General features: G+C 37.7%; 2 protein-coding genes across 9 annotated transcripts in view; one reads left to right on the top strand and one right to left on the bottom strand.

The window, feature by feature from the left end:
- Positions 1–774: 774 nt before the first annotated feature.
- LOC139962904 (tubulin alpha chain-like) lies at positions 775–5,874 on the bottom strand. The gene is made up of 3 exons (XM_071963297.1): positions 5,712–5,874; positions 3,288–3,510; positions 775–2,013 (listed from the first exon to the last, which is right to left on the bottom strand). The coding sequence occupies exons 1-3, from the start codon at positions 5,712–5,714 to the stop codon at positions 878–880; spliced, it is 1,362 nt and encodes a 453-aa protein (XP_071819398.1). The 5' UTR covers positions 5,715–5,874; the 3' UTR covers positions 775–877.
- Positions 5,875–7,875: 2,001 nt separating this feature from the next.
- Positions 7,876–24,003, top strand: part of LOC139962557 (adenylate kinase 9-like) — a 35,931-nt gene continuing 19,803 nt past the window's right edge. For 2 of the 8 annotated variants that reach the window (XM_071962663.1, XM_071962665.1), the window contains exons 1-16: positions 7,876–8,006; positions 9,789–10,034; positions 10,344–10,614; positions 11,096–11,208; positions 11,592–11,792; positions 12,046–12,174; positions 13,113–13,429; positions 14,620–14,800; positions 15,425–15,557; positions 16,268–16,306; positions 18,194–18,403; positions 20,529–20,784; positions 21,381–21,611; positions 22,047–22,114; positions 22,617–22,718; positions 23,644–23,745. In XM_071962663.1, coding sequence (XP_071818764.1) covers positions 7,992–8,006; positions 9,789–10,034; positions 10,344–10,614; positions 11,096–11,208; positions 11,592–11,792; positions 12,046–12,174; positions 13,113–13,429; positions 14,620–14,800; positions 15,425–15,557; positions 16,268–16,306; positions 18,194–18,403; positions 20,529–20,784; positions 21,381–21,611; positions 22,047–22,114; positions 22,617–22,718; positions 23,644–23,745 — 2,614 coding nt within the window. In that variant the 5' untranslated portion in view covers positions 7,876–7,991. The remainder of the gene's footprint in view (positions 8,007–9,788; positions 10,035–10,343; positions 10,615–11,095; positions 11,209–11,591; positions 11,793–12,045; positions 12,175–13,112; positions 13,430–14,619; positions 14,801–15,424; positions 15,558–16,267; positions 16,307–18,193; positions 18,404–20,528; positions 20,785–21,380; positions 21,612–22,046; positions 22,115–22,616; positions 22,719–23,643; positions 23,746–24,003) is intronic. The other 6 variants (XM_071962667.1, XM_071962666.1, XM_071962664.1 and 3 more) reach the window with 5 other exon arrangements.

Here is a 24,003-nt window from a genome sequence, read left to right as displayed (position 1 = left end):
TTTACTTGTATATTCTATAGAACACATATTATATATCTATATATCTATATATATATCTATATATATATATATATATATATATATATATATATATATATATATATATATATATATATATATATATATATATATATATATATATTTATATATATATATATATATATATATATATATATATATATATATATATATATATATATATATATATATATATATATACTAACGTTATGCTTTCGTTCCCCGCCATTTCTCTACCGACTCTCATCCTACTGCACTCAATTATTCCCATCGTATTACATTGCTTATTATGCTATCAATCACTTATCAACCTACTAGGAATACATGCGAAGAAGAATGATGGTTAGGATAATGCTGTTGTGGAAACAGAGTGTTGGACAACTAATTTCATTCTTTTCTGATAAACTAAAAAAAAGGGGAATAAATGAAAAGGATCTGCTATCTCCCTCTCTCCTGTTCACAACGCCCCCCCCCCCTCACCAAATATGACAGGTGACGATAATACAGACAGTAATATTGTATCGTCTGATTTGTGTCTCTATTGTATAAGTCGCGACTTTTCGTTTTTATATCATTTGAAGGTGTAAAAACTGACTTTGGCCTATATATGAAACCTATACCTTTGTTTTATATATTTTGCTGTGGTAATTATACACATAAAATTGTTGCTACACCATATCTACTCGTACATTCATTTAAAATGTTGTAAATGAAACAAATGATATTTGCTTCCATTATTTATTTTTGATGATTTTCTTTTGTTTTGCGGGCAGCCTTTGATTCTTCTAATAGCATTGTGTAATATTGATGTTGCTGTATAGGTTTATTGGTTATTTCTGGAAAGGAAACTTTGAAGCATCTAATATTCTTCCCCTTCTTCTTCCCCTTCATCTTCTTGATCGGCCGTATCAACACCTACTTCTTCATAATCCTTCTCTAGAGCTGCGAGATCCTCCCTTGCCTCTGAGAACTCCCCTTCCTCCATGCCTTCTCCTACAAACCAGTGTACGAAAGCACGCTTGGCGTACATCAGATCGAACTTATGATTCAGACGGGCCCACGCTTCTGCTATAGCGGTGGTGTTACTCAACATACAGGCAGCACGTTGTACCTTGGCGAGGTCACCACCTGGTACAACGGTTGGCGGTTGGTAGTTGATGCCAATCTTAAAACCAGTGGGGCACCAATCTACGAACTGGATGGATCGCTTGGTCTTGATAGATGCGATAGCGGCATTGACGTCCTTAGGTACAACATCTCCACGGAAGAGAAGACAACAGGCCATGTACTTGCCGTGGCGTGGATCGCACTTCACCATTTGATTAGCTGGCTCGAAACAAGCGTTGGTGATCTCAGACACGGTCATTTGCTCGTGGTAAGCCTTTTCTGCCGAGATGACTGGTGCATATGTAACTAAGGGGAAGTGGATGCGAGGGTAAGGCACGAGGTTGGTCTGGAACTCTGTCAAGTCGACGTTGATAGCGCCATCGAATCTAAGCGATGCCGTAATCGATGATACCACTTGCGCGATGATACGGTTCAGATTTGTGAACGACGGTCTTTCGATGTCGAGATTTTTCTGGCAAATTTCGAAGATGGCTTCGTTATCGACCATAAAGGCACAGTCTGAATGCTCGAGAGTTGTATGGGTGGTGAGGACAGCGTTATAAGGCTCCACTACTGCCGTTGATATCCTTGGGGCTGGATAGACTGCAAATTCTAGTTTGGGTTTCTTGCCGTAGTCCAGGGACAACCTTTCCAATAACAGACTTGTAAATCCAGACCCAGTACCTCCTCCGAAGCTGTGGAAGACTAGGAACCCTTGCAGACCGGTACACTGGTCTGCGAGTTTGCGTGTACGGTCGAGAACTTCATCAATGGCTTCTTTACCGATTGTATAATGGCCCCTGGCATAATTATTGGCGGCGTCCTCCTTCCCCGAAATTAACTGTTCTGGATGATAGAGTTGACGATATGCGCCTAAACGAACTTCGTCTGGAAAACAGAAGGTTAGAAGAGATATTTGAATAACTGCAGTGACGGGTTCATTTTCATACATCGCGATAAAGAAAATACAGCGTATGTCTCTAATTAAATGATCAATTTTTTTTAATATATATTTTGTTTTTATCATTTACACATAATTTTAAAATCCTCAATATGTAGCACTGGTTGGGGAGGGAATGGGGGAGGTGTTGGCGTTAAGTATATGAGGATTAAAAGCCAAGTTCTTTCATGTGACAGGTTCACGATGATTCTTCTCTGCACATTAACATTGTAGGTATCGTGAGGAAGGGAAGGGACCGATGTTGTTCACATGTGTGAGGGCACAGGTAACTCATATTTCGTCATGTTTATTCATATAGTAACAATCGCCGTGATTATGTTCACATTATAGAATGTATAGGAGATATTTTCGTACAAAAATCTCCTTTCCTCTTCTTAGGCAAATGAGAGTCTTCGCTCTTCTCAGTCTTCAACCTACCCCCACCCCACCTTCACCCCCACTCGACACCCCTTAGTCACCTTGCAGAGTTGAATCATTCCGATGTGATAAACTTATAGCGAGGATGCTTATGCCTTATTTATAACTGAATTGTTCGATCTTAAATATTGACCTTTTTTTCTTGATAAATTAGATTAACATCTGTTAACAGCTATATGTTGCCAGTCAGAAATTTATACCAATCTGCATGATAAAAGTTACTGTTTACTATAGTTTTGTTCAAGTGTGCGTCCAGGACTATTCAGATACATTACTGCAACGACTTGGACCTCGTTCGTGTAAGGTAATGTACATAATAGATCACATGTATAGATAATGTTTCTATATACTGGATCGTGCTTAAGTAGGATGTTTCAGCAATTGCGTAATTGTTTAGCTATCAAATTCCGCAGGCATTTATCAACCTTTACCACCTGTTGCACAATTAACCTTTAAGCTTATACAATTGATCAAACTAATTTAAGACACCATTTTTTCGCAACGTCTATTAATTTCTTAATTAATGTTGCAACCCCATGTGTAAGCCATATGAGTATTTAAATACGTTACAAACAAGAAAATCTAAAACTGTTTTCTTTCTTCTGTATTGCTAGAAGGAAACTTATATATAGTCACGCATGAATTTGTTGTATGTTATGTGATGTTCCATGTCTTTCAATATCACTGTCTAAAAAAATAAAAATTAAATTAAAAAAACCAAAAAAAAAACCCGAAGTAACCAAGGAAACATAATTCTATAACATGTTGCCATACTGTTACTTACCTATAACCGTGGGTTCAAGGTCCACGAATATTGACCTTGGGACGTGTTTTCCACCCCCAGTTTCACTAAAGAACGTGTTGAAGTCATCCTCTCCGGACCCAACGGTCTTATCACTTGGCATTTGGCCATCTGGCTGGATACCGTGCTCAAGACAGAACAGTTCCCAGCAGGAATTACCAATCTGGACACCGGCTTGACCGACGTGGAGGGAGATCACTTCACGCTGTCGATTGAGATGACCAAAAAAAAGGGGTGGAAATGTTTACAAAACGCACAGGGTTACAATTGCTTATTAGGGACATGAAAATAAAAACATATCCAAACAAGGGAGAAAAAAAACAAACAATTCGTGATCAACCATTTACGATAAAAAAAAAGAATAAAAAAAAAGTGAGGTTCAAAATTTTGATGTAGATTCGCTTGGAAATTTTATATTTTTGACATGTCCAGAATATACCACCGTACGGAACAAATATTATGTAATAAATATAATTTCAACTCGTCAAATTTCATGTAAACATGGTAAGAGACAAAATGACTGACCGTAAAGCAAATGTTTGACAAAACTCGACGAGAAAAGTAGCAATGACTATACATCGAACAATATTTACACTTGAAAGGAATGAAATAGTATTTGGTAGAAGGTTACTTCGGGTCAAAGCAGAGGTAGATTATCATCCCGGTTTATCGGCTCAGAACCGTTGGGCCGCTGTCGGGTCCCTAGCGCCACCAAGATAACCTGAGATGCCTGCGACGCTGAATTCATGTGAATCGCTACAAGTTGCCAAATGCGCATCGCTTGTTTTAAGGCCCCAGCGCCTCCGATTGGAACACTAAGCCGGTCACCAACAGTTCATGCCCAAGTTCACCCCTTGTTAGCGCCATTCCTTTCCTATAAATGAGCGTCACTCTCACATCAACACATGCCAAACTGCTGGCATATAGAGAGATTGCATCACCTTACAACAGCCCACCTATGACTCCAACACCACCGCACCCCCTACCCCCATCCCATAACCTGATCTAGCCTATAGATATACTAGATCTCTGAAATGCTAGTCAGTAAGAACTACATGTGATCTATTGGAAACAATAAAACGTTTTAATATTTCCTAATCACATGCTTTTCAGGTGGGCATCCGTTACAGATCACACGCTATTGACTTTTGTACAGTTTAACCTTTATCATTCTATTATAAACACTGGGCATGTTAAACATTAATACGACATGTCAGTCATTTTACAAGTCCATGGTTCAAGTGTTTAATATAGCGTGCTTTTACAGATAACACGGCAACTGGTATAGATATAGCGACATACATATCACTGTTTAGGGCAAATGCTTTCTTCAATTACGTTACCAGGACGAGTATGCAGACCGTATAAGTACATATCAACCGCGCCCCTTTCACCCCATGTAAGAACTTTTACATCCCCCCCCCCTCCGTTGATACACCTCCAATTAAGAAACAGCAGCTAAAGCATGTATCCCCATAATTACAATGCCTAGTAAATTCTTCACATGTATTCACATAGGCGTAGGAGGCGGGGGGCCGCAGCCCCCCCCCCCAACCAAAAATGTTTGTAGGGGTTCCATAGCCTCGTAGCAGACCAATTTAAATTGAGCACGAGGTTCGGGTGGGACCCAGGAGGGATATATCACCAAAATATCCATGTTAACTTATCGCAATGATTAACCGAAAAGCTATAACATGAAAAAGAAGCTTTCATTGAAAATAAAACACTTCGCGGTAGAGAAAACAGGTTCGGATTCAGTTAATTAGGCACTCGAAGAAATAAATTGATAAAATTGACGTCATCTGTAAACTGACACGTGGTAATTCCCATGTACTTGTATAAGCTTATAGATGCAAAAGAAGACAACATTTGCACCACTCCAAGTTTAGTGCATCTTTTAGTGCAACTGTTGCATCATACATCAGGAGCGCCAGTCTGCAGCTGCATGGAAGGGGAAGGGGGGGGGGTCGAGTAGGGGTTAAGATCCAATTTAGTTTTATGCTGGGGGTGGCAAATTCTCCCTCCCGAACTTAAACGTTATCTTATAACAGTTTGACATCGAAGGATATCATGAATGCTCTATGCGGGTATATAATAGTATTAGTACCTATTAGACATGCTATGATTTATATTTTAAAAATGGTCACTTGTTTCTCACTAAGAAATTTAATTGTAACATTAAACAGGCTTTTCAATGTCTGGTGTAAATAACCTGCAGGGACAGAAGTCTAGTAACGAAGTAGATGTAATATATTAAAATGCTAAAATGTTGGGAAAATGACCATAATTTAAGTAAGTAAGGAGGCGCATGAGAACCACCAATTCCGAACCTCTGCAGTCGTCAGTGATTTAGTTTGACGGAAGAATCCTATAAATGATAAATAATTACAAATGTAGACGACTTACCATGATTATGACAAACTCAGCAACTTTCAGCAGAATATGTTAAAAAGAACAATTTTAAACAGATAATCTTTCGTTTTCCAGTGTGATGCAGGAAGCGAAAGAACGGCTATTCTACACAAACGTTAGGAATAACCTCTAAAGTCACTATGAGACATGGTTAGCCTGACTTTAAATAGATACCCACTGAACTTTGCCCCTTTCCTCATTCATGGATGACGATATATAGGAATATCTATACTCTAGCATGCATATATGTAGGAGGGCTATATAGTCTCAATGAACCAATTGAAAATATGTCCTGATAGTATACTCAAAGGTTGATATAAAGCCAGTTAATGAATAACATTTATTAATAGAAATATAGCGTATGCCCAAGCCACATGATCACACGTTGCATTACAATTGTATGAAAAATCTCGTTACGCAATGCAAAGCATGTCAATTTTTTACACGACTTGTGGAACACGTGGAGGAATACAGGTTGTGTTTCCAGCGTTTTAATTCTTAGTAAGGTTAGGCTAAGTTCTTCGATTTGGTAAGTTGAGGTAACTTACTGGCAAAATGGTGCTATGACTGTAGTACAGTTTTTGAAACTCATACACATTATATATTTATGAATTGTACTCAAGGATCATTTTTGGTAATATTCTGCTTGTCGGAGGAGGGTGAGGGGGGGGGGGGGTGGGGAGTGCACGGGACTTCAAATTTGGTCGGGGGGAGGGGAGGAATTTCACCCCGACTGATTATAGGTAGGGGTATGGACCTTCATGATGGAAGGGCTAGAGGCGAACGATAGGAAATTTATAAAAGAGGGGGTGCTGGTGTGGGTCATTGAAACCGATTCATTAGGTCACTATAAATAGCCCTAAAGAATCTTCTTATTGATACTGGTGTGAAGTTTAAAAATAAGACTGCCGGGCACAGGGGGGGGGGCAGCCGTATTAGTGGTCTAATTCTTCCCCGGCTGAATGCAAATATCACCCGATGAGCCATTTCCCTCCGATTGACTCCGGGAGGTAGGTTTGGGATGGCCTACGCCTCCTTTGCGCACAGCACTGGGTGGGGGAGGGCATGACCCTGGAGGGTGGGGAAGTGCTATAGGCCTTCCTGTTGCGAACCAGAAGAAGAACGATTTATCAATTTTATGAGTGTTAGTAGATGAGACCATGGGTGTTACGTTAGTTATTAATGAAGAACTGTGATAAAAACAAAGTCTGACAGGACGTTTACGTATGCACAAACTGAGAACGTAACAAAGGTAGTCAAGAAAACTATTTAAAAAAGAAGTCTATTCTGAGTAAGTAAACTAACAGTACTGATTATCGGATCTCAAAGTACTGGTACTCGAACAATGCTAGCCTACTGTCCTAATCGGAAGTTGCATGATTCGATTTAAAACGGAAGGAAAACAATGCATTTCATCTCAGAGGCATCTACAAATTACGAAACTATTTAAATGATAAGGCAACTGAACAAATTGTACATTCTTTTATCACTTCTAGGTTGGATATGGGCAATTCCTTACTCCTCGGTCTTCCACATGAACAGATTCATAGACTCCAATTAATCCAAAACTCAGCTGCACGTACTGTAACTCATTCTCATAAGCATTGTCATATCCACCCTGTCTTAAAAAACTTGCGATGGCTACCTGTGAAATATCGTATTATGTATAAAATTCTCCTTATTGTTTATAAATCACTTAAAGGACATGGTCCAATGTATATTTCTGACTTATTACATATTTATGTCCCCTCTCGTAATCTAAGATCCAGCTCTCAATTTTTATTATCTGAAATTAAGTCCAAACATTCTTGGGGGATAGGTCATTTATTGTTTCTGCCCCTCGCCTATGGAACCAACTTCCCTTAAAAATCAGAAAAAACATCTACTCTCTCTAACTTTAAGAAGAGCATAAAATCCCACTTAATGACAAAAGCTTTTATATGATCTTATACCACTAAGTTTTTCTTCTGTCATTGTTTTGTATTTTTCTGTATTATTTGTATCATTTCTCATTGTCATTTGCGCCATGAACATTCTTTGAGTGGTGTGTGCGCATTATAAGTCTTATTATTATTATTATTAAAGTAGGCCCTTGCAAAACTGTGGAGATAACGCCTATATATTTGATGTACAAAAACGGCGTGCCATAATTTCTCGCCTTTGCGCCTGACTATGAAAACGACTGGTGTTACAAGTCTTGTTTGAATCTCCATGGAAATGCAGAATCAACTTTTCCGTCGCGAAATGCAATATTAGTTACTAAAAGTCACAACTATGGCGGAAAACGAGGTAAACAGATCTCATTTTGAATTCACACCTATTATTACGTTTAGTTCCTTGTTTCAAGAATTATATTCATGTTTTAAATCAACAGGTGAACGAATATATGATCAGTGATATGACTACCGTTTCCTACACTGTGATATCGTTAGGCGACCTTAGCAGTCTGCTATTATGTTACCATAGCGTAGGCCTCTAGTCTTACTAGTCGTACGTTAAAAAAGATGGAATTTAATGATGTATGATGAATAGCACAAAGACACGGTAACAAGAAACGTTGAATGCATTTTGCGTCAAACATATCTGTCAAGCATGTAATAAATTTCCTTAAACTTTGATCAAAATCCCGCGATAGTCAAAGAAAATAGTATGTAGGCCTATGGTCTCAATCTCTTTTCTGTAAAATAAGGAAGAACATGCCAACACTCCCAAGTCCGGCCAGTTTAAGATACTTGGTACAAAAGTCCTGATACATAATCTGACTTGACAGGAATCTAAACAAGCAATACTTTTGGCTAATCTTGGCAAACATTTAACGAAGAAATATTCACGCTATTCAGCTTTCTTCATAAATACTGATGATATACCATTAGAAGCACAGTATACCCAATCCTTTTTCATAAAATTTGTCAAAAAAGCATTCAGCATGAAAATCCAAAACTCTATTTTATTCGAACCACCATGGCAAAAGCTCCAAATGGCATAGTTTCGGCTATGTCAATTTCATCATATCAATAACAAGTTCACCAGATACTTGGTTTAGGATACATGTCAAATTGACAACTGCAAATTTTTCAGGAGTTTGATCACCAGTAGACAGCTTTTACAGTTTACACCTTCTAGTTTAATTGAACTGCAGGCAAGCCTAATAGTATAGTCAGTATTGCGAAGTTCGGAACACTGTGAAATTCGGACACCCCTATGGAATACACGATTTCAACATGACAACCTACAGCAAGAGCCAATTTCATGAAAAACTACGCAGCTACAGTTAATTTTCCTCCAAAATGATCCGTGTGCAAAACAGTACTTACATATTTGTCAACAAAAGAAAGTTTTGGGGTGTTTTAAGGCTTAGGTGTCCGAACTTCGCAGTGTCCATGCTACTAGTACGATAGGTAGGTAGCAATCCAAAATTAACATTTGCCAAAATATTACATGTTTAGATTCCTGTCAAGTCAAATTATGTATTTTGTACTTAGTTTCATAAAGTATTTAATTTCACAGAAAAGAGACCATGAATAAAAGTGAAGTGTCATTTCTTTCTGATTGTGTTGTAGGGATCCCTAGTTTTTAGGCCCAATGCTATGTTACTTTCCACCATCGTTAGCCTACTAACTTTTGAATTTGCTTAGGCGTAGTGCCAATACCACTTTGAAATTAGTGACGTTTTAAGAGGTCAAGGAGACACCTTCTTTCATGCACAGTTAATGTTGTTTGACTTCTTTACATTCAGTTTTTGGAAAAAAACTGGCTGGAGGTTGGATTTGATGTCATACATTGATATAATCACGAGTAGGAGTTGAGTAGTTTCTTGGTTTACACTTGAAATTGAAATTTTTGTAAATTGTTTTAGACTTTTGACCACCAGTCAGCAGCTTCTTCAGTTCGTATCTCAAACAAGCCTACTTTAGTTGAGCTGTTTATTTGTCCCTTTGGATTGAGTGACATGATCAAAATTTGGCCTGTCTAGTTATTAATTCTGACTTATTTTACCATAGAAAATGGAAGCTGGTTGTTCCTGATTGATTTATTATCATTGTGTTTCTGGTATCATTTTTTGTTATGTAGCAAGATGATGTACATATTGAAGCAGCTACACCGAGTGTTACCATAGACATGGCCGATACAAGACCAGCAACTCAAATAGCCTTAGATTCGGTCACACCTGGTTTCGCAGAGAGAGGAAACGATGGTCAGGGTGGAATTGAACTGAGCATCAGCAGAGCATTAAGTGTTTCAAGTTTTGATGGATCCCACAAAAACAGCACCACAAACCTCGAACCTTTGGACACAGACCCATTTGACGAGGATGAGGTATTACATAATTTGAACAACCCTCAAAAGGCAGAACTTTATGTCAAGCTAGTGTACAGTATTCTAACTTAAAAAATTGATATATTATCTCACATAAGTTGAAAGCCATTTTGTGCTGAGATATGAATATTTCATTAGTTGTATGAAACTATAAACATATGTTTCAATGACAGTGTAAACTGCCTGTATCTATAAGTGACTTTTTTGCCTGTGTGTGAGGCGTGCAACTTTTTCATTGGATAATAACATACTTAAGAGTACTCATAGATTTTGAACCCATGTTGGTGTACTCTCTTCACTTCCTCACAGGCTGAACTACGGTTTCTTCACTCGAAACCAAGCTGCTTCATCATTTTAGGTAAACCAGGAGCAGGAAAGACAGGCTTGGCAAAGAAGTTGGCACAGACCTGGCAGTGCCAGTTGGTGAATGCGACAGAGCTGATCCTTCAAAATATTGATCTACAGACAGATTTGGGCAAAAAGCTACAGGAGCTTCTCATCAAAGGTGGAGTTATCCCCGAAGAGATGGCAGCAAGAATGATTGAAGAAAAAATCAACTCACCTGAAGTCACACATCATGGTGAGGCCTATAGAAATTTAATACTGCCGCAAAAGTAACCTTGAAAGTCTGGGAATATGTGAATGTTACCAAATTTGCACTTGAGAGATGAAGCCATATCTTGTCTTTGAAGTTTGGTTCATTTCGAGTTAAATTAAATGTATGTGTTTTTACAGTACTGGCAGCAGTAACTGGGATAAAACTCAAACTTAGGGATTTTCAAGAGCAAAGAGTGCTATCCTTCAGTTAATGGCTGGAAACTCATTCTAGCTGAAATGGTATTGCTCTTTTCAAATGAAAAGCAAAAAGGCAAGAAAAACCAAAAATTCAAGAAAAACGAAACAACAACAAATGATACATCTGAAGGTGCGTTACTTTATAGTGTATTTTTTACACGGCTATTTCTGATCATGCTGCAGGTATTCTCATATATGATTTTGAAGGAGTGTTGCTTTATAGTCATAGTGTATTTGTTACACAGCTATTTCTGTTCATGTTGCAGGCTACGTCATAGATGATCTTCCATGTATGAGTGAGGAATACATGAATGTTACAGATCAATTGGCTCTCATCAAAAATTGGGATCTTACACCGGACTTCATTATCAATTTGAGGGTGAGTACATTTCTTTAACAAAAGTTGATACCAAATCTTTCATAATGTGCTTTTAGTTGCATTCATCTAGAGCTTAGCAATGTAGTTGTAATGTCTTCCATGTGATGACTTATTCGATGGTCCATTATTTCCCATTCCTTTTGTGCGTCGCATAAGGGTTTTGTTGTGCTGTTTGTACTAAGTTTGAATGACAATGTTCAGTACTTGTGAAATCTAACCTTGCAAAAGATGTAGGAGTGAATGTGTGATAATTTAGGGGAAGAACATGAAAACTAAACACTTGTCAATGTATCTTTTCTTTTGCTAAGTAGCATTCACAATTTGCAATTTTTTCATTTGTACTAACCTAAGATTTTCAATCTATTTCCATCGTCCATGTCTAGATACCGGACAAAGACCTCACCAACCGTCGTTCGGGGCAACGTATTGACCCGGCTACCAACCACATATACACCAGGGAACTGTGGAACCCAGATAAGCCTCCACCGAAACCAGACCAGGAAGGAGAAGGTGAGGAGGAGGATGGAGAGGAAGAGGAAGAAGAAGAGGAGGACGAAGGAGAAGAAAATGCAGGCATCGAAGAGGTGAAACCATTGTAGAGCTTTTTGTTATTTTAAGCTGTAAAAATGCCAGATACATTATTCCCCTGCTCTGCTTAATAAAAGATAAACATCTGCCAAACCATGGCTAAAAAGAAGATCTATTATGAAGCTCCTAATAATAATATTTACAGCATTTTATGTTGAAGACAGTTATGATAGGATGATAAGCATCTCAAAATAGCCATATCTATATATAACTGAAATTACCTATTTTTCCTTCTTTCATTCTTTCCAGTTTCCAGACGATAAGCCGGAGCTGTCGGCAGAAATGATAGAGCGTTTGGTACAAAGACCGGAGGACCTTCCGGTCCATGTCACAGAAAGTGTTAAAATATATAAGGAGAAACTTCTCAAGATGTTTGAGGTACTGATAAAAAATAATATTCAGATATGAATATTTGAAGTGGATTTATAACCAGCAAGTGGTGCTTCATAGCATTATTTTGGTACCCACTAGTTTCAGACAAGTGACTGGAGTGAAAGATCTCAGTGGATCATATGATCTCAGTGGATCGCATGATCTCAGCAGATCATATGATCTCATTGGATCATATGATCTCATTGGATTGTATGATCTCAGTGGATCGTATGATCTCAGCAGATCATATGATCTCATTGGATTGTATGATCTCAGTGGATCGTATGATCTCAGTGGATCGTATGATCTCAGTGGATCATATGATCTCAGTGAATGGTATGATCTCAGCAGATCATATGATCTCATTGGATTGTATGATCTCAGTGGATCGTATGATCTCAGCAGATCATATGATCTCAGTGGATTGTATGATCTCAGTGGATCGTATGATCTCAGCAGATCATATGATATCAGCGGATCATATGATCTCAGTGGATCTTATGATCTCAGTGGATCATATGATGTTCTGAATAGGTGCAGTTAACTGGTGTATTATCCCAACTGTTAGTAACAAAAATAGTTCCAAACTTAATTTGATCTGTGTAGTTAGCAAGGTTATGTTTATCTGTTATACGAATTGTTATAGATAGTTGTAGGCTTCTTTATTGATGTTGAGAACAAACACTGGCTTTTTTTCAAACTCTTGACACATTATCGCACGTATACCATCTTGTTACACCCTTGCATTATTTGTCTCATTTAATCACAACTGTTAGCTCAAAACTGGCAAAACTCCTGTTCTCTCTAAAGCAGTTACTATCTCTTCCAAGCAAGGTGGTGAACTACAAAGTTTTCATCCTACAAAGTATTTTGAAGTTTCATTTTATATTCTTAGATATTTATTATGGAGTCATTTCAATTTGTATAATAAATCTTTCAACCAGGATTACATGGCAGATCACGATCAACAGTATCTGATCGAACTGGATGCCAACAAACCGGTTTCTCAGCTCTTCAGAGAACTGATGAATAGGTTGAACACATTCACTCTACGAAGAGCGGCTGTCCCCATCCGTCTGCAGAACCAGGACGAGGAAGAAATACCGGATGACATCGAGACGGAGGAATTGATGAGGACCTTGTCGGGGACTAACATGGTAGCCCCTCGTTACAGGTGGAGAAGAAGCAAGTGGGGTCGGGCTTGCCCTGTGGAACTTCAAAGGGGCAACGTGGTCATGGGAAAACCAGAGTTTGCTGTTGGGTCAGTGTATTTGCCATCATGTTTGCAATTGATAGACAGAAAGCTTACTAGGAATTTATTGCTCTTTCAAACTAAACAGATTAAATTTATTATTTACTAAAGTTATGTACAAAGTGAAACATAAATTAAAACTTGTCTTGTTTATGTGTTGAATTGAGAGAAACAGCCATCTTTTTATTACAACTTAGAAAACTTAAATAAGATTTGTTTATTAGTTTATCAAATCATTTGGATTGACCTCGAGGAAAAAAAAGAGATAATATATGTAACATTATATTCTGTAAGCAAAATAATTTCTAAATTAAGTAGTTAATTCCTCGGTCAATTTTTAAGTTCAATACACTTTCAAGGTAGTTCAAATGTATATCTGATTGCTTTTGGAAATTATCAAGTATTTGTCAGCCAAGAAATGTGAAAATTGTGTAATTTAATGTGTGGTTTGCATGTATGTAAATAAACATAATTTGGAATGATACCTGTCTGGTGGTTGTTGATGTCAACAAACAAGCACTACTATATTTCAAGTACGCCAAAGCAAACCAGATTTGTGATTGAAAAGCCATCAGTCTAGATCATTGACTAGCTACCCGTTGTTTTTTCTGTTTCTGTTTCTGTTTAATTGTTCAAATATTCCCAATTAACACATATATCTGTCCTTTCTTTCTATTTAACTTGTTTCCTCTGTGTGTTTTTTTCAATTTGCCTCTGACTGAGATTATTCTAAGATAAAAAATATCATTTTCTCCAGCTTTTAAGCAAACATGTAGGCAAATTTGTTAGGCTTTTTTTCTGGTCGCACACAGAGACTCATTGGTTGTGCGACCACAAATTTGATTGTCCGAAAAAATAACCAATAATGACTAATATGTACTATTTAGGAAAGATGTGTTGTGTTGTTGGATAGGTTGTCTAAACAGGAAGTCGTTCATCTAGGACGATGGGACTACCTTTGAAAATTTGCCTTCATTAATGTTTTCAGAAAACCAGGAATTTTTTTTGTTCCGGAAAAGGCCAACAATTGTCCAGGTTGTCCGATCCAAAATCTCTGTGTCTTTCTTAAGACTTGGCTCAAGCGATACAAATCACAAAGCACTGTTAACTTGACTTAAGTATGGAACCCTTTTCGTGCATAGCAGATTTCAATTAAGTTTGCAGTTTGGTCTTACTAGTTAATTTTTTTACCTTTACAGATTTCTGGACAAGATTTATGTCATGTCAAGTCCTGATGCAATGGAGAAATTCTTAAAGAATCCTCGTCCTTTCCTGATAAGTCCACAACCACGTCCACCCTGTAAGCTATGTGTCGTCGGACCGCCTCTCTCTGGGAAAACTTCAAACTGCCATTTGCTTGCTCAAAAATTCAATGCCAGGGTAAGAAAATTTGGATTTGGTTACAAAGTCAACATGTTTCAGAAGGTTTTAATATAAATATTAGGAAAATAATTGTAAATCATGTTCCATTATTATCCAGTTACCTTATCCTCTGTGTACAGTCAACTTTCCTTAACGAAGTTATTGTGTCGGGGCCTTGTTATGTCAAGCAAAGAAGTATGGTATTGGTTAAAAGGTGGGCAAAAACTTGTTAAAGTAGTCACAAGATTTGTGGTCTGGAATGCCTCCTATTTTGTTATTAGACAATTATTTCAAACTGACAAATTTGAAGATTCATGTAATTTGGAAAAATCACAACATTTGAAAACATGCAGACTGCTTCTTTTGAAGTCCACAGAAATCAGTGGAATATTCTCTAAAGATAGTCATAAATATTGTTAACAAGTGGGTCATATGGGGTGGAATGATGGGTCAAAGGTCAACTTTTGCTCCTTTAAGTTTTGATAACATGCATGTGCAGTGTATGTATCCAGTGGAAAAGACTTGTAGTTGAATGAAAAGTAATTTTATGCACAGAAGTTTGCAGGCACTTCATTTTATCTATAACTTTTAAAATTTGTAAAACAAATGACTTAACAACATTTGTTCAACTTCCCTCACAAGGTTCTAGATGTCAACGAGTTGATTAAATCACGATACCAAATGCACAAAGATAAACAGGTTGAGCTGGCTAAAAAGGAGGCCATCGAAGCGGCCATCGCAAATGTGAAAGCTAGATTAAAAGAGAAAGAAGAAAGTAAGTTATTATAACAATTTTCAAATTACATCCATAAAAAAATAATCATACTTGCAAATTTCATATGGGAGGGCATTATTATCTCAATTCCTTTCGACCTTAGATATTTCTTTGAAAGGTTGTAATTTATTTTTCAATCTATTATATATCTTTGAAAAAGAATATATAGCACCAAAACCTGTACTATAAACCAATTTAGAAACCTAAGACACCACAATTCTTCTATTCATCCTAAGTTACAGGTTTGAGGTGATTAGAGATTGTACCTTCAATCTTTCAAGTTCAATATGGTAGTTGCAAGTATATGCAATTCTGCTGTTTTTGCCTTTTTTATTTGAAACCTGCAGATATTAAATACATTTAGCAGTATGGTATTATCTTGCTCAAGCTCAGTATTTTGGGTGGGTGGGGCCAGTGGGTGGAAGGTGGTTGGGAGGATTGTTATAGATTGCTAACTGGGTTGTGTGATTTAAGACTCCACCTGATGTCTGCGATAACTAAATTGCTTGTGCATTAAAAGTTGTACTGGAGGTTGTCTGAAGAAAAACCAGTCTGTTTACAGTGAGAGCATTGTAAGATATGCATGAAAATGGAAAAATAAATCAATCAAATCAGAGGTTGAGATATTCCTACACATACAGTTCTAGGTATCCCATGAGTGGTTCTTCACATATAACCTTAACATATAACCATATCATCTTTCTACGTAGCTATAGCAGAGGATAGTGATCAGGAAGACAGACCAGAAGGTATCATTTTAAACCTTCACTGATCCTTTAATCCTGTCCTGCAACAAGTGTTATTATAATCAAGCACTATAAGAACTCTGCACTACTTTCGATCCTCTTAGATTTGTAAAGCACCTCGCATATATTGCCAGTGTATTGCACCTGTATAATTTTATACATCTTGTAGAAATATTAACCTACTGTAACACCATCATGTTTGTGGGAAAACTCTCTGTATATTGATGTATGTTCCCTAGCTACTTAACACCTGCATTTGTCTTCACTTACCTTCCTATAATTTTTGATTACTTGTTCTTTCTAAAACAAATTGAATCTGTATTGCATTATGGCTCTGAAGGAACATTTTGAGTTTTGCAATATTTTCACTATTTGATATTTAGTTGCTTACAATGAATGAAATCACATGCCAACCATTGGAGAAATGTGTAAAGGCAATAAAATATACCTTATAAGAAAGTCTCCCAAACTAGATAGAGCTTAGGTATGAAAATCAAACAACTTTATCCAATCGCAATACCCATTCTGTTTATGTGAGGATGGTCGCTATGTGGTAAAGTGAGAACATTAAAAACATGTGAATTCAAGCCTAACATATATTGTAACACAATGTTATGAGATCTTAAGGCCTACTTGCTGCCCCTCCTGTTAGAAAAGAGTGTTTCTTGTTATTTCTCAACAAATGAGAATTTTCTTTACGCCCAATATTTATCCATAAAATAAAACATGTTGTTATACTGGATGCTGTGTTTGATTGGTGAAGATACGACAAGTGTTAGGGAACCCCAATGTTTCTATAAATGAAGGAGCTCGTTTAAAGACTGTGAATTTCCTGTATTTAAACAGGCTTGTTCAGTAGATGCACGGTTTGTTGACAGCTCTTTCTCTAAGTCATTTTGCATTAGCTTTCCATGATTGATGATGGAGAATGTTTAAATAATGCACAGAGTTTAGTAGGCAGCTGTATCACTCTACCATTGTATTACCTCTTCTTTAATTATTAATACCACAGCTTATTTTGTAATTATGTTTTGTCTATTTTACATAAGTTTGCACATCATCTGTCAATCACCTCCCTGTCAGTCAGTCAGCCAGCCATTGGTAGAATTGATTCCCTCCACATGACTTCTTATGATTTATTGCTTGTACCTTCCATCCCCTCTCCTCTCCTCTCCCCTCCCCTCCGCATTTGCACCTTTTATACGGTCACCGATCATGCATTCACTTTATTACTATTTAATGTCAACTCTACAGTATTGCACTGCATAATTTGCATTCTTACACTGCAGCTGATTTTAAATGTTACCAATCACTTGTAACTTATACCACATAAGTTGTAGCTGTGTTGTACAGCATTGTACAATGTACCAATCTACTTTGCCCCATTAATTTAATGTTACCAATAACTTGTTACCTATACCACAAAAGTTATAGTTGTGTTGTACAACATCGTACGATGTACCAATCTATTTTGCCCCCTTTAAACCCATTAGGCAGTTTTGTTATAAACAGTTTTCTTTCCATCGTGAATCCCATGCAATAGTAAGAAAATTTCAGCCTCATCCAGCCTGTGTAAAGTTAGCACACAGTACCAGATACTTCACATTTTGTGATGAGAATTGACTTCCATGATATATTCTCCCTCCCCCCTCCCCCCACCAATATATGTTATAATTTGAGATTACTAAACTGAATTAAAGCTGTCAGGTGGATTAAAAACAGTGTCAAACTTACACTGCATGACACACAAATATTTTTGTTATTACTAATCGCATGGACCACTCACCCACCTACCCCACCCCCCTACCCTCCTCACTCTCCTTGGAAAACTAAAAAATAAGGGAAAAAAAAGATCCTTCATATATGTGATCATAAATATGTCTTTCATAGATGAACATGAAAGAGCATCAACATTAGCAGAGACAGAACCACCACCAGAGGAAGAGAAGACACCCAGAGATACCGAGATGGAGAATGAGGAGGAGAAAGAGGCAGGAGATACCACCGAACAGGAGATGGGGGACCAGACAGAGACAGCTGATGATGGTGGTGGTGATGAGGAGGAGGATAATAGTAATAATGATAATAAGGAAGAAGAAGGTACCAGAACTCTGTCTGCCTCCTCGTTCATCCTAGCTGCTTGTCATCTTTTCAATATTCTCTTCCCTCACATTCTCTCACAAGTCTCTTTTTCGAATGATTCAAGATCTACACTTCCTCTGCAAAGCAGTTCATTCTGTCAGCTTCTTTTACCTTGAATTTTTTTTTGAATTGACTCTCCTGTATTAACGCATTCTCTCAAAGTTTTATCTTCTTTTTCCTTTAAAACCACCTTTCTAAGGAGCACTTATCTTCCAGTATAGACAAGGGGTATCTTCTACAAAACAGCTGTTTGTTTCATCTTCACGTTGTGACACATATATTTTGCTCTTTTGTTCATTTGTGAGTCATTCGTTCTCTTATAGTCTCTTAGAACCCAGTGGGCATGCAGAGGATTTCAAAGGTGGGGGGAGGCACGTTTAGACTGTAAAATGAGATCTCTAATTAACCTTAAATGACAGGTGGTGCTAATAAATACTCTTGATTTTTTTTGTATGAGTTTGCAAAGTGGGGTGGTGGGTTGGGAGTGGGGGATACGTACACCCCTAGCAGCAAAATCCAGACCCAGAACTCTTTTTCTCCACCTACCCAACTGGTATAATCCTGTCATTGATGAAACCTTTGGTTCCCAATGATGTGTATGTCACCTTGCTACACACAACCTTATATTCTTGATATTGTTGATACCTCATTCTCTTGCAACTTTCTTGTAACAATGTTTTCTTCCTTCAACAAAGAGTTTCTTTCCTTCAACAGAGCTTGTACACCTACTTTGCTACTCACTTTACTCTGTTCAAGCATTCCTTTCTGCTTGAAATAATATATTCAGCTCTTCATCGCTTTCTAGACTTTTCTTTACTTTTTTCCCCTGACGAACCTGCAGTAATATTTAACTTTCTTATCTATTCCCCAAAAATTATGATGTATGCTTTGTTTCTCCTTTTGGACTCTGTGCTAATCGTATGCACACCATGCCATCAAAATCAACACTTTAACACCACACTTGCTTTTTACCTTATCAATTTTTCTGGCTCTTTATACTTTATTTCATTTTGCAAGATTTGCAATGTTGTGACTATTTTCCGTCAATGTATCCTTGGATGAATTAGAAAAAGTTACCAAAACAAAGAAAAGTTGAATTGATCAATTGCAATGAAAATTTTCCATTCATCTTTTTGGTTTACAGGTTTGTATACAGAAAAATATCATTTTTTATTCATTTTTAGTTTCAACACAAATAGTATGTAAAGATTAGAAAAGTCAGTTGATGTTAAATTTAATTTTCTGGAAGAAAACCTTCCTCAGTTAAAAATATTGAGGCTTGTGGAGATCGTGAAATCCAAGAAAGGAATTGTCCTGGCCTGTGACAGCAATATGTTACTTTCAAATGATCTAATATAAATGTGATTCACTATGTATAAGCATCTCGGTGTGTTTTATTAGCAGTTCAATCGCATGGTAAGTTTGCAAATACGGGCATGTAACAAGGGCACAAAATTAAATTGTGGACATTGTAAAAATCAACTACTTGTGTGCTGGGACTGCTTTATTTGGCAATGTTGCACTCAAGTGTACAGTTTGTTGGCAGATACATTCATATTGTCCTGTTGTTTGTCCGTAAATATGTTCACGATGCTGTTCCCGGTTACCGAACGAACATAATAAATGTTTCTCGCCCCTGCTACCCTAATACGTTGGTACCCACGGGTGCATATAACAAATATTGTACCAGAGCCTTCGCCTTTGTTGGAACTCCCTTCCTTTCCCTATCCGCAATATCGACAACATTGATGGAGTCACATACAATTGATAATATGTTATAATAAGGTTAATATGTAAGCTTTTGTCTTGTTTGTGTATGAACTTGTTCCTCAGCAACCCACCTGTGCATGTCTATGACATCTCGGCATAGATAGAAGGTGGGCTAAACAAACACCTTATTCAGTTCTATCTATCTATACCGTTGCACTACAACGGAGAAATTGGTACCGTTGCCATGAAAGTGACTAGCTGGATCTGCATTTCTACCCAGCCATGTACAATACAAGTTAAAGAGATGTGTATCGATTTCTGTGAATGGAGAGTTCCCTTAAATAAATTGATAAATATCTTTTGGGATCTACAGGTGGAGCAGAGCTAGCTAGACCGCCCTCTAGACAGATGACAGAATCTACGGCCATGTCTCAAGACGCCCCCGTGCAGTCGCAAGAACCGGAAGTGGACGAGAGTCACCCGGAGGTCCAAGCGGCTGCCCAACAGGCAGAGTTAGACGCCGACAAGATGACCTACACCCTCGCCCCCGAGCAGTATGTGGACTGTCTGGAGGAGGCCATCAATGAGGTACACAAGGAGATCAGGAAACGGGACCCTACAGGACCCATGTGAGTACTCAGAAATTGTTTGGAAAAGGTGTTAATGTAGTTTCTTTTTAATTTTTAATTAAAGGTATTTTTAACTTAATTTAGCTTTTAATTTTAATTAAGTCACCCTGGAGGAGTATTGACCATATCAGTTGAGAACACATTCTATTCTGTATTTGGAATAATTCTGTATCTGAAATAATTGAAAAAAAAAGAGGTAAAAAGTTGTGAAAAAATAGGTTGAAAGTCAAATCCTGATCTATATTTTGGTCTGTTATGATATATTATACAAATGTAATACTGCTACGTGCCATATTAAAATTCTGTCGTGAAGTCTTGATGTGGTGATGGTAAAACATTGCATTTTTAGAAGATATCAACATTGTGTGATCACTATTTGTTGGGGGGGGGGCTGGGGAGGGGGATTGAAGGAGGGTCCAAATGGTAAGAGTCTATCTATTAAGATTTTTTTTTGCTTCAGCTAAAATGATAAAAGAAAGTGGACCACACTAGCTGGGTATAACTCCCCTTTGGCATGTATATATTTCTTTCTTTGCTAGAAACCATAAATCAATTATAATCATCTCTGGTCATTATTTTTTTTTGTCCTCCGTCAGTGCTGGTGGATGGATAGTTGATAACTTTCCTCTAACAAGGGAACACTGGACGGTCCTTATCGATCGTGGCCTGGCCCCAGACGAGGTGGTCTTCTTGAAAGACAGCAGCGAGGGCATGACCTTTCTCTTGAAGAGATGGTATCATCTAAACAAAGAGGAGGTTGATATGAAAGTACAACTGAGGAAGGAGGAAGAGGACAGAGAGAAGGCCCGCATCCTGGAGGAAGCAAGGTACGATAAATGGGGATGGGAGACATTTACTGTCAACACCATCTAAACAACAACAACAACAACAACAACAAAACTTGCAAAATTATGAAAACATCACTGCATTGTAGGCACTTGCTGATGGCATGAAATATAGGCTTTTATCTATGGAATGCGATACATAACATCATATAACCCTTGAATCATGTGCAAAATTGGTTGGATCTATGTCACATCTGCTGGGAAATTACTCCAGGCCTTGGCTAAGTTCTCAAGTTGATAAACTGTTTTGAAGAGATCCAGAGAAGGGAATTTAACTTGATCGATATTTTAAATGTTTGCAAAACGCTGGAAGCTAGGTGGTGTATTTTGTGTTCATGACTTTACTGTGATGGGGAAATGTTACATTGCATGTAACAAACTGGTTGAATGTGGTGATTATTTTATGCATTCACTCAGACTTCAAGAGATACGAGAGAAGAAGGAAGAAGAAGAGAGGTTGAAAGCTTTGAAAGAAGCAGAGGATGGTGAGTTCAGATATTAGTAGTAGTAGTAACAGATTCTCCACCTTAGTTATTAACCTTTAAACCATCCCTTGCCCCACCACATACTTAAATACTTTTTCCTTTTTCCTTTTCATGTTTGAAAATATTTAGTACAAAAAGAATTGAAAAAGTGTTAATACTTATTTGGTGGAAATGGATTCTTCATATTTTTGTCTGACATTTCTAAGATCCTTCCTTGTGTTTGGAAGGTCAAAGGAGATCAATGTGATGTTGTGATGGTTGTTACTCAGATACATATTTCAAGTTGCATGTAGCCTTATTCTATCAGAATGCCATACACTTGTTAGATTGAATTCCTAGATTCGTATTGGGTAATATCAGTCATTACCACGAATTACTCAAGAAATTCCCAAAACTGATCATGACACAAGATCATAATTATATTAAAATAATCTGCGTTATTTACATTTTGAGAAAAAGTTGTCCTTTATTCCGAAACACTCCAAATTGTGTGTTTGTACAGATGGTGAAGAGGATGTTGGTGGTGAGGGTAAGGTAGAGGAAGCAGAGGTCAAAGAAGGTCAAGAAGAAGGTGAACAGGAAGATGAGAAAGACTCAGAGGAAGGTAAACGTCAACGAACAAGAATGCTGTGCTCTGCTGCCCTCTCTTATAACTGCTTCTGAGAAAAAAGCAAACCCAATCTTTTTGCAGTCGATTGAAGTCACAAATTTGCGGTCATTAATCCTTACTTCCCTTCGACAGATTAAGGAAATCCTTCCCTTTACGAACCGAAGTCGCAAAGTATCGAAACCTGTCGATTTACCTCTTCTCTTTCTTCCAGATTTTATCCTTCTTTACCAATTCCGCATCCCTTCTGCCTATTAGTCTCACTAATAGGTATTTTCTTGAATGGTTTTGCTCACTTTGTTTTATCCTGATGTGAACCTCCTTTTCTCCAGATTTTGTCCCATTTTTTTGCAGGTCCTGTCATGAAGAGAAATACTAGTAGAGTGTAGCACAGCCTGCCTAGATCTAAGATTTCAGTACAGAAGGCACCCAGCTATAACAAATTTGATAAAGATCCCTTGTTGCAACATCAGCACAGTTAAACAACTCAGTCCAATGCTTTCATGTGAACTGATTCCTTCTCATAAGTTTCTTCTTCATCAAATTTGCCTGTCTTGAATATTCTTACACCGTTGAGTTTTTCGTTCATGAATTTTCTGATCGGTCTGCGTCAATGTTATAACGTGACGTAAAGTATCGGCAGAATAGTGGCTGCTGTAGTTAAGTCAGATTGCAACGGTCTCTGTTACACATTGTATGTAAATGGCCTAAAGAAACACAACCTATAATTTACAACTTTGTTTGAGTTTAACAACTGAGGCAGGGTACGCTAAGATGGAATATCCTTTCTTGCTGTGTTCTCTGCTGTTGTCTTCTTATTCTTATCTCGGTGTCTGTAGATGTTTCATTTCTTTTAAGACCTGCGTGTCTACCTGCGTGATCTTTAGGCTTAAATCTACGAATAATATTTACGTTTTTGAAGGTCAAACTGCGGATGAAACACCCAGGACTGAACCCGAGGAAGAACAAACCGAACCTGCTGTGGCAGCACCTCCCGTAGAGGAGAAGGCAGAAGCCAAACCAGGTATCCCTCACCAAACCTGCATATCACCTGCATGCCACACCTCACGATAATGCACCACTATTCACTGCACTGATTTAGTGTAACGGTTACCATTCTTAAATTCATCAACTAGAGGTGACAACCTGTGTGTGCCTGTATTACATATTTTCTTCACACCTGCATGCCAACAACTCACAATTGCACCATGATCACTGCACTGCAATGTAAAAGTACCATTCTTTTATACATAAATTACAGGTAACATCCTGTGTGCTAGAA

The sequence above is a fragment of the Apostichopus japonicus genome, chromosome 21, assembly GCF_037975245.1.
Source record: "Apostichopus japonicus isolate 1M-3 chromosome 21, ASM3797524v1, whole genome shotgun sequence".
NCBI lineage: Eukaryota > Metazoa > Echinodermata > Holothuroidea > Aspidochirotida > Stichopodidae > Apostichopus > Apostichopus japonicus.
This window is presented reverse-complemented; position numbering and strand designations above follow the sequence as displayed.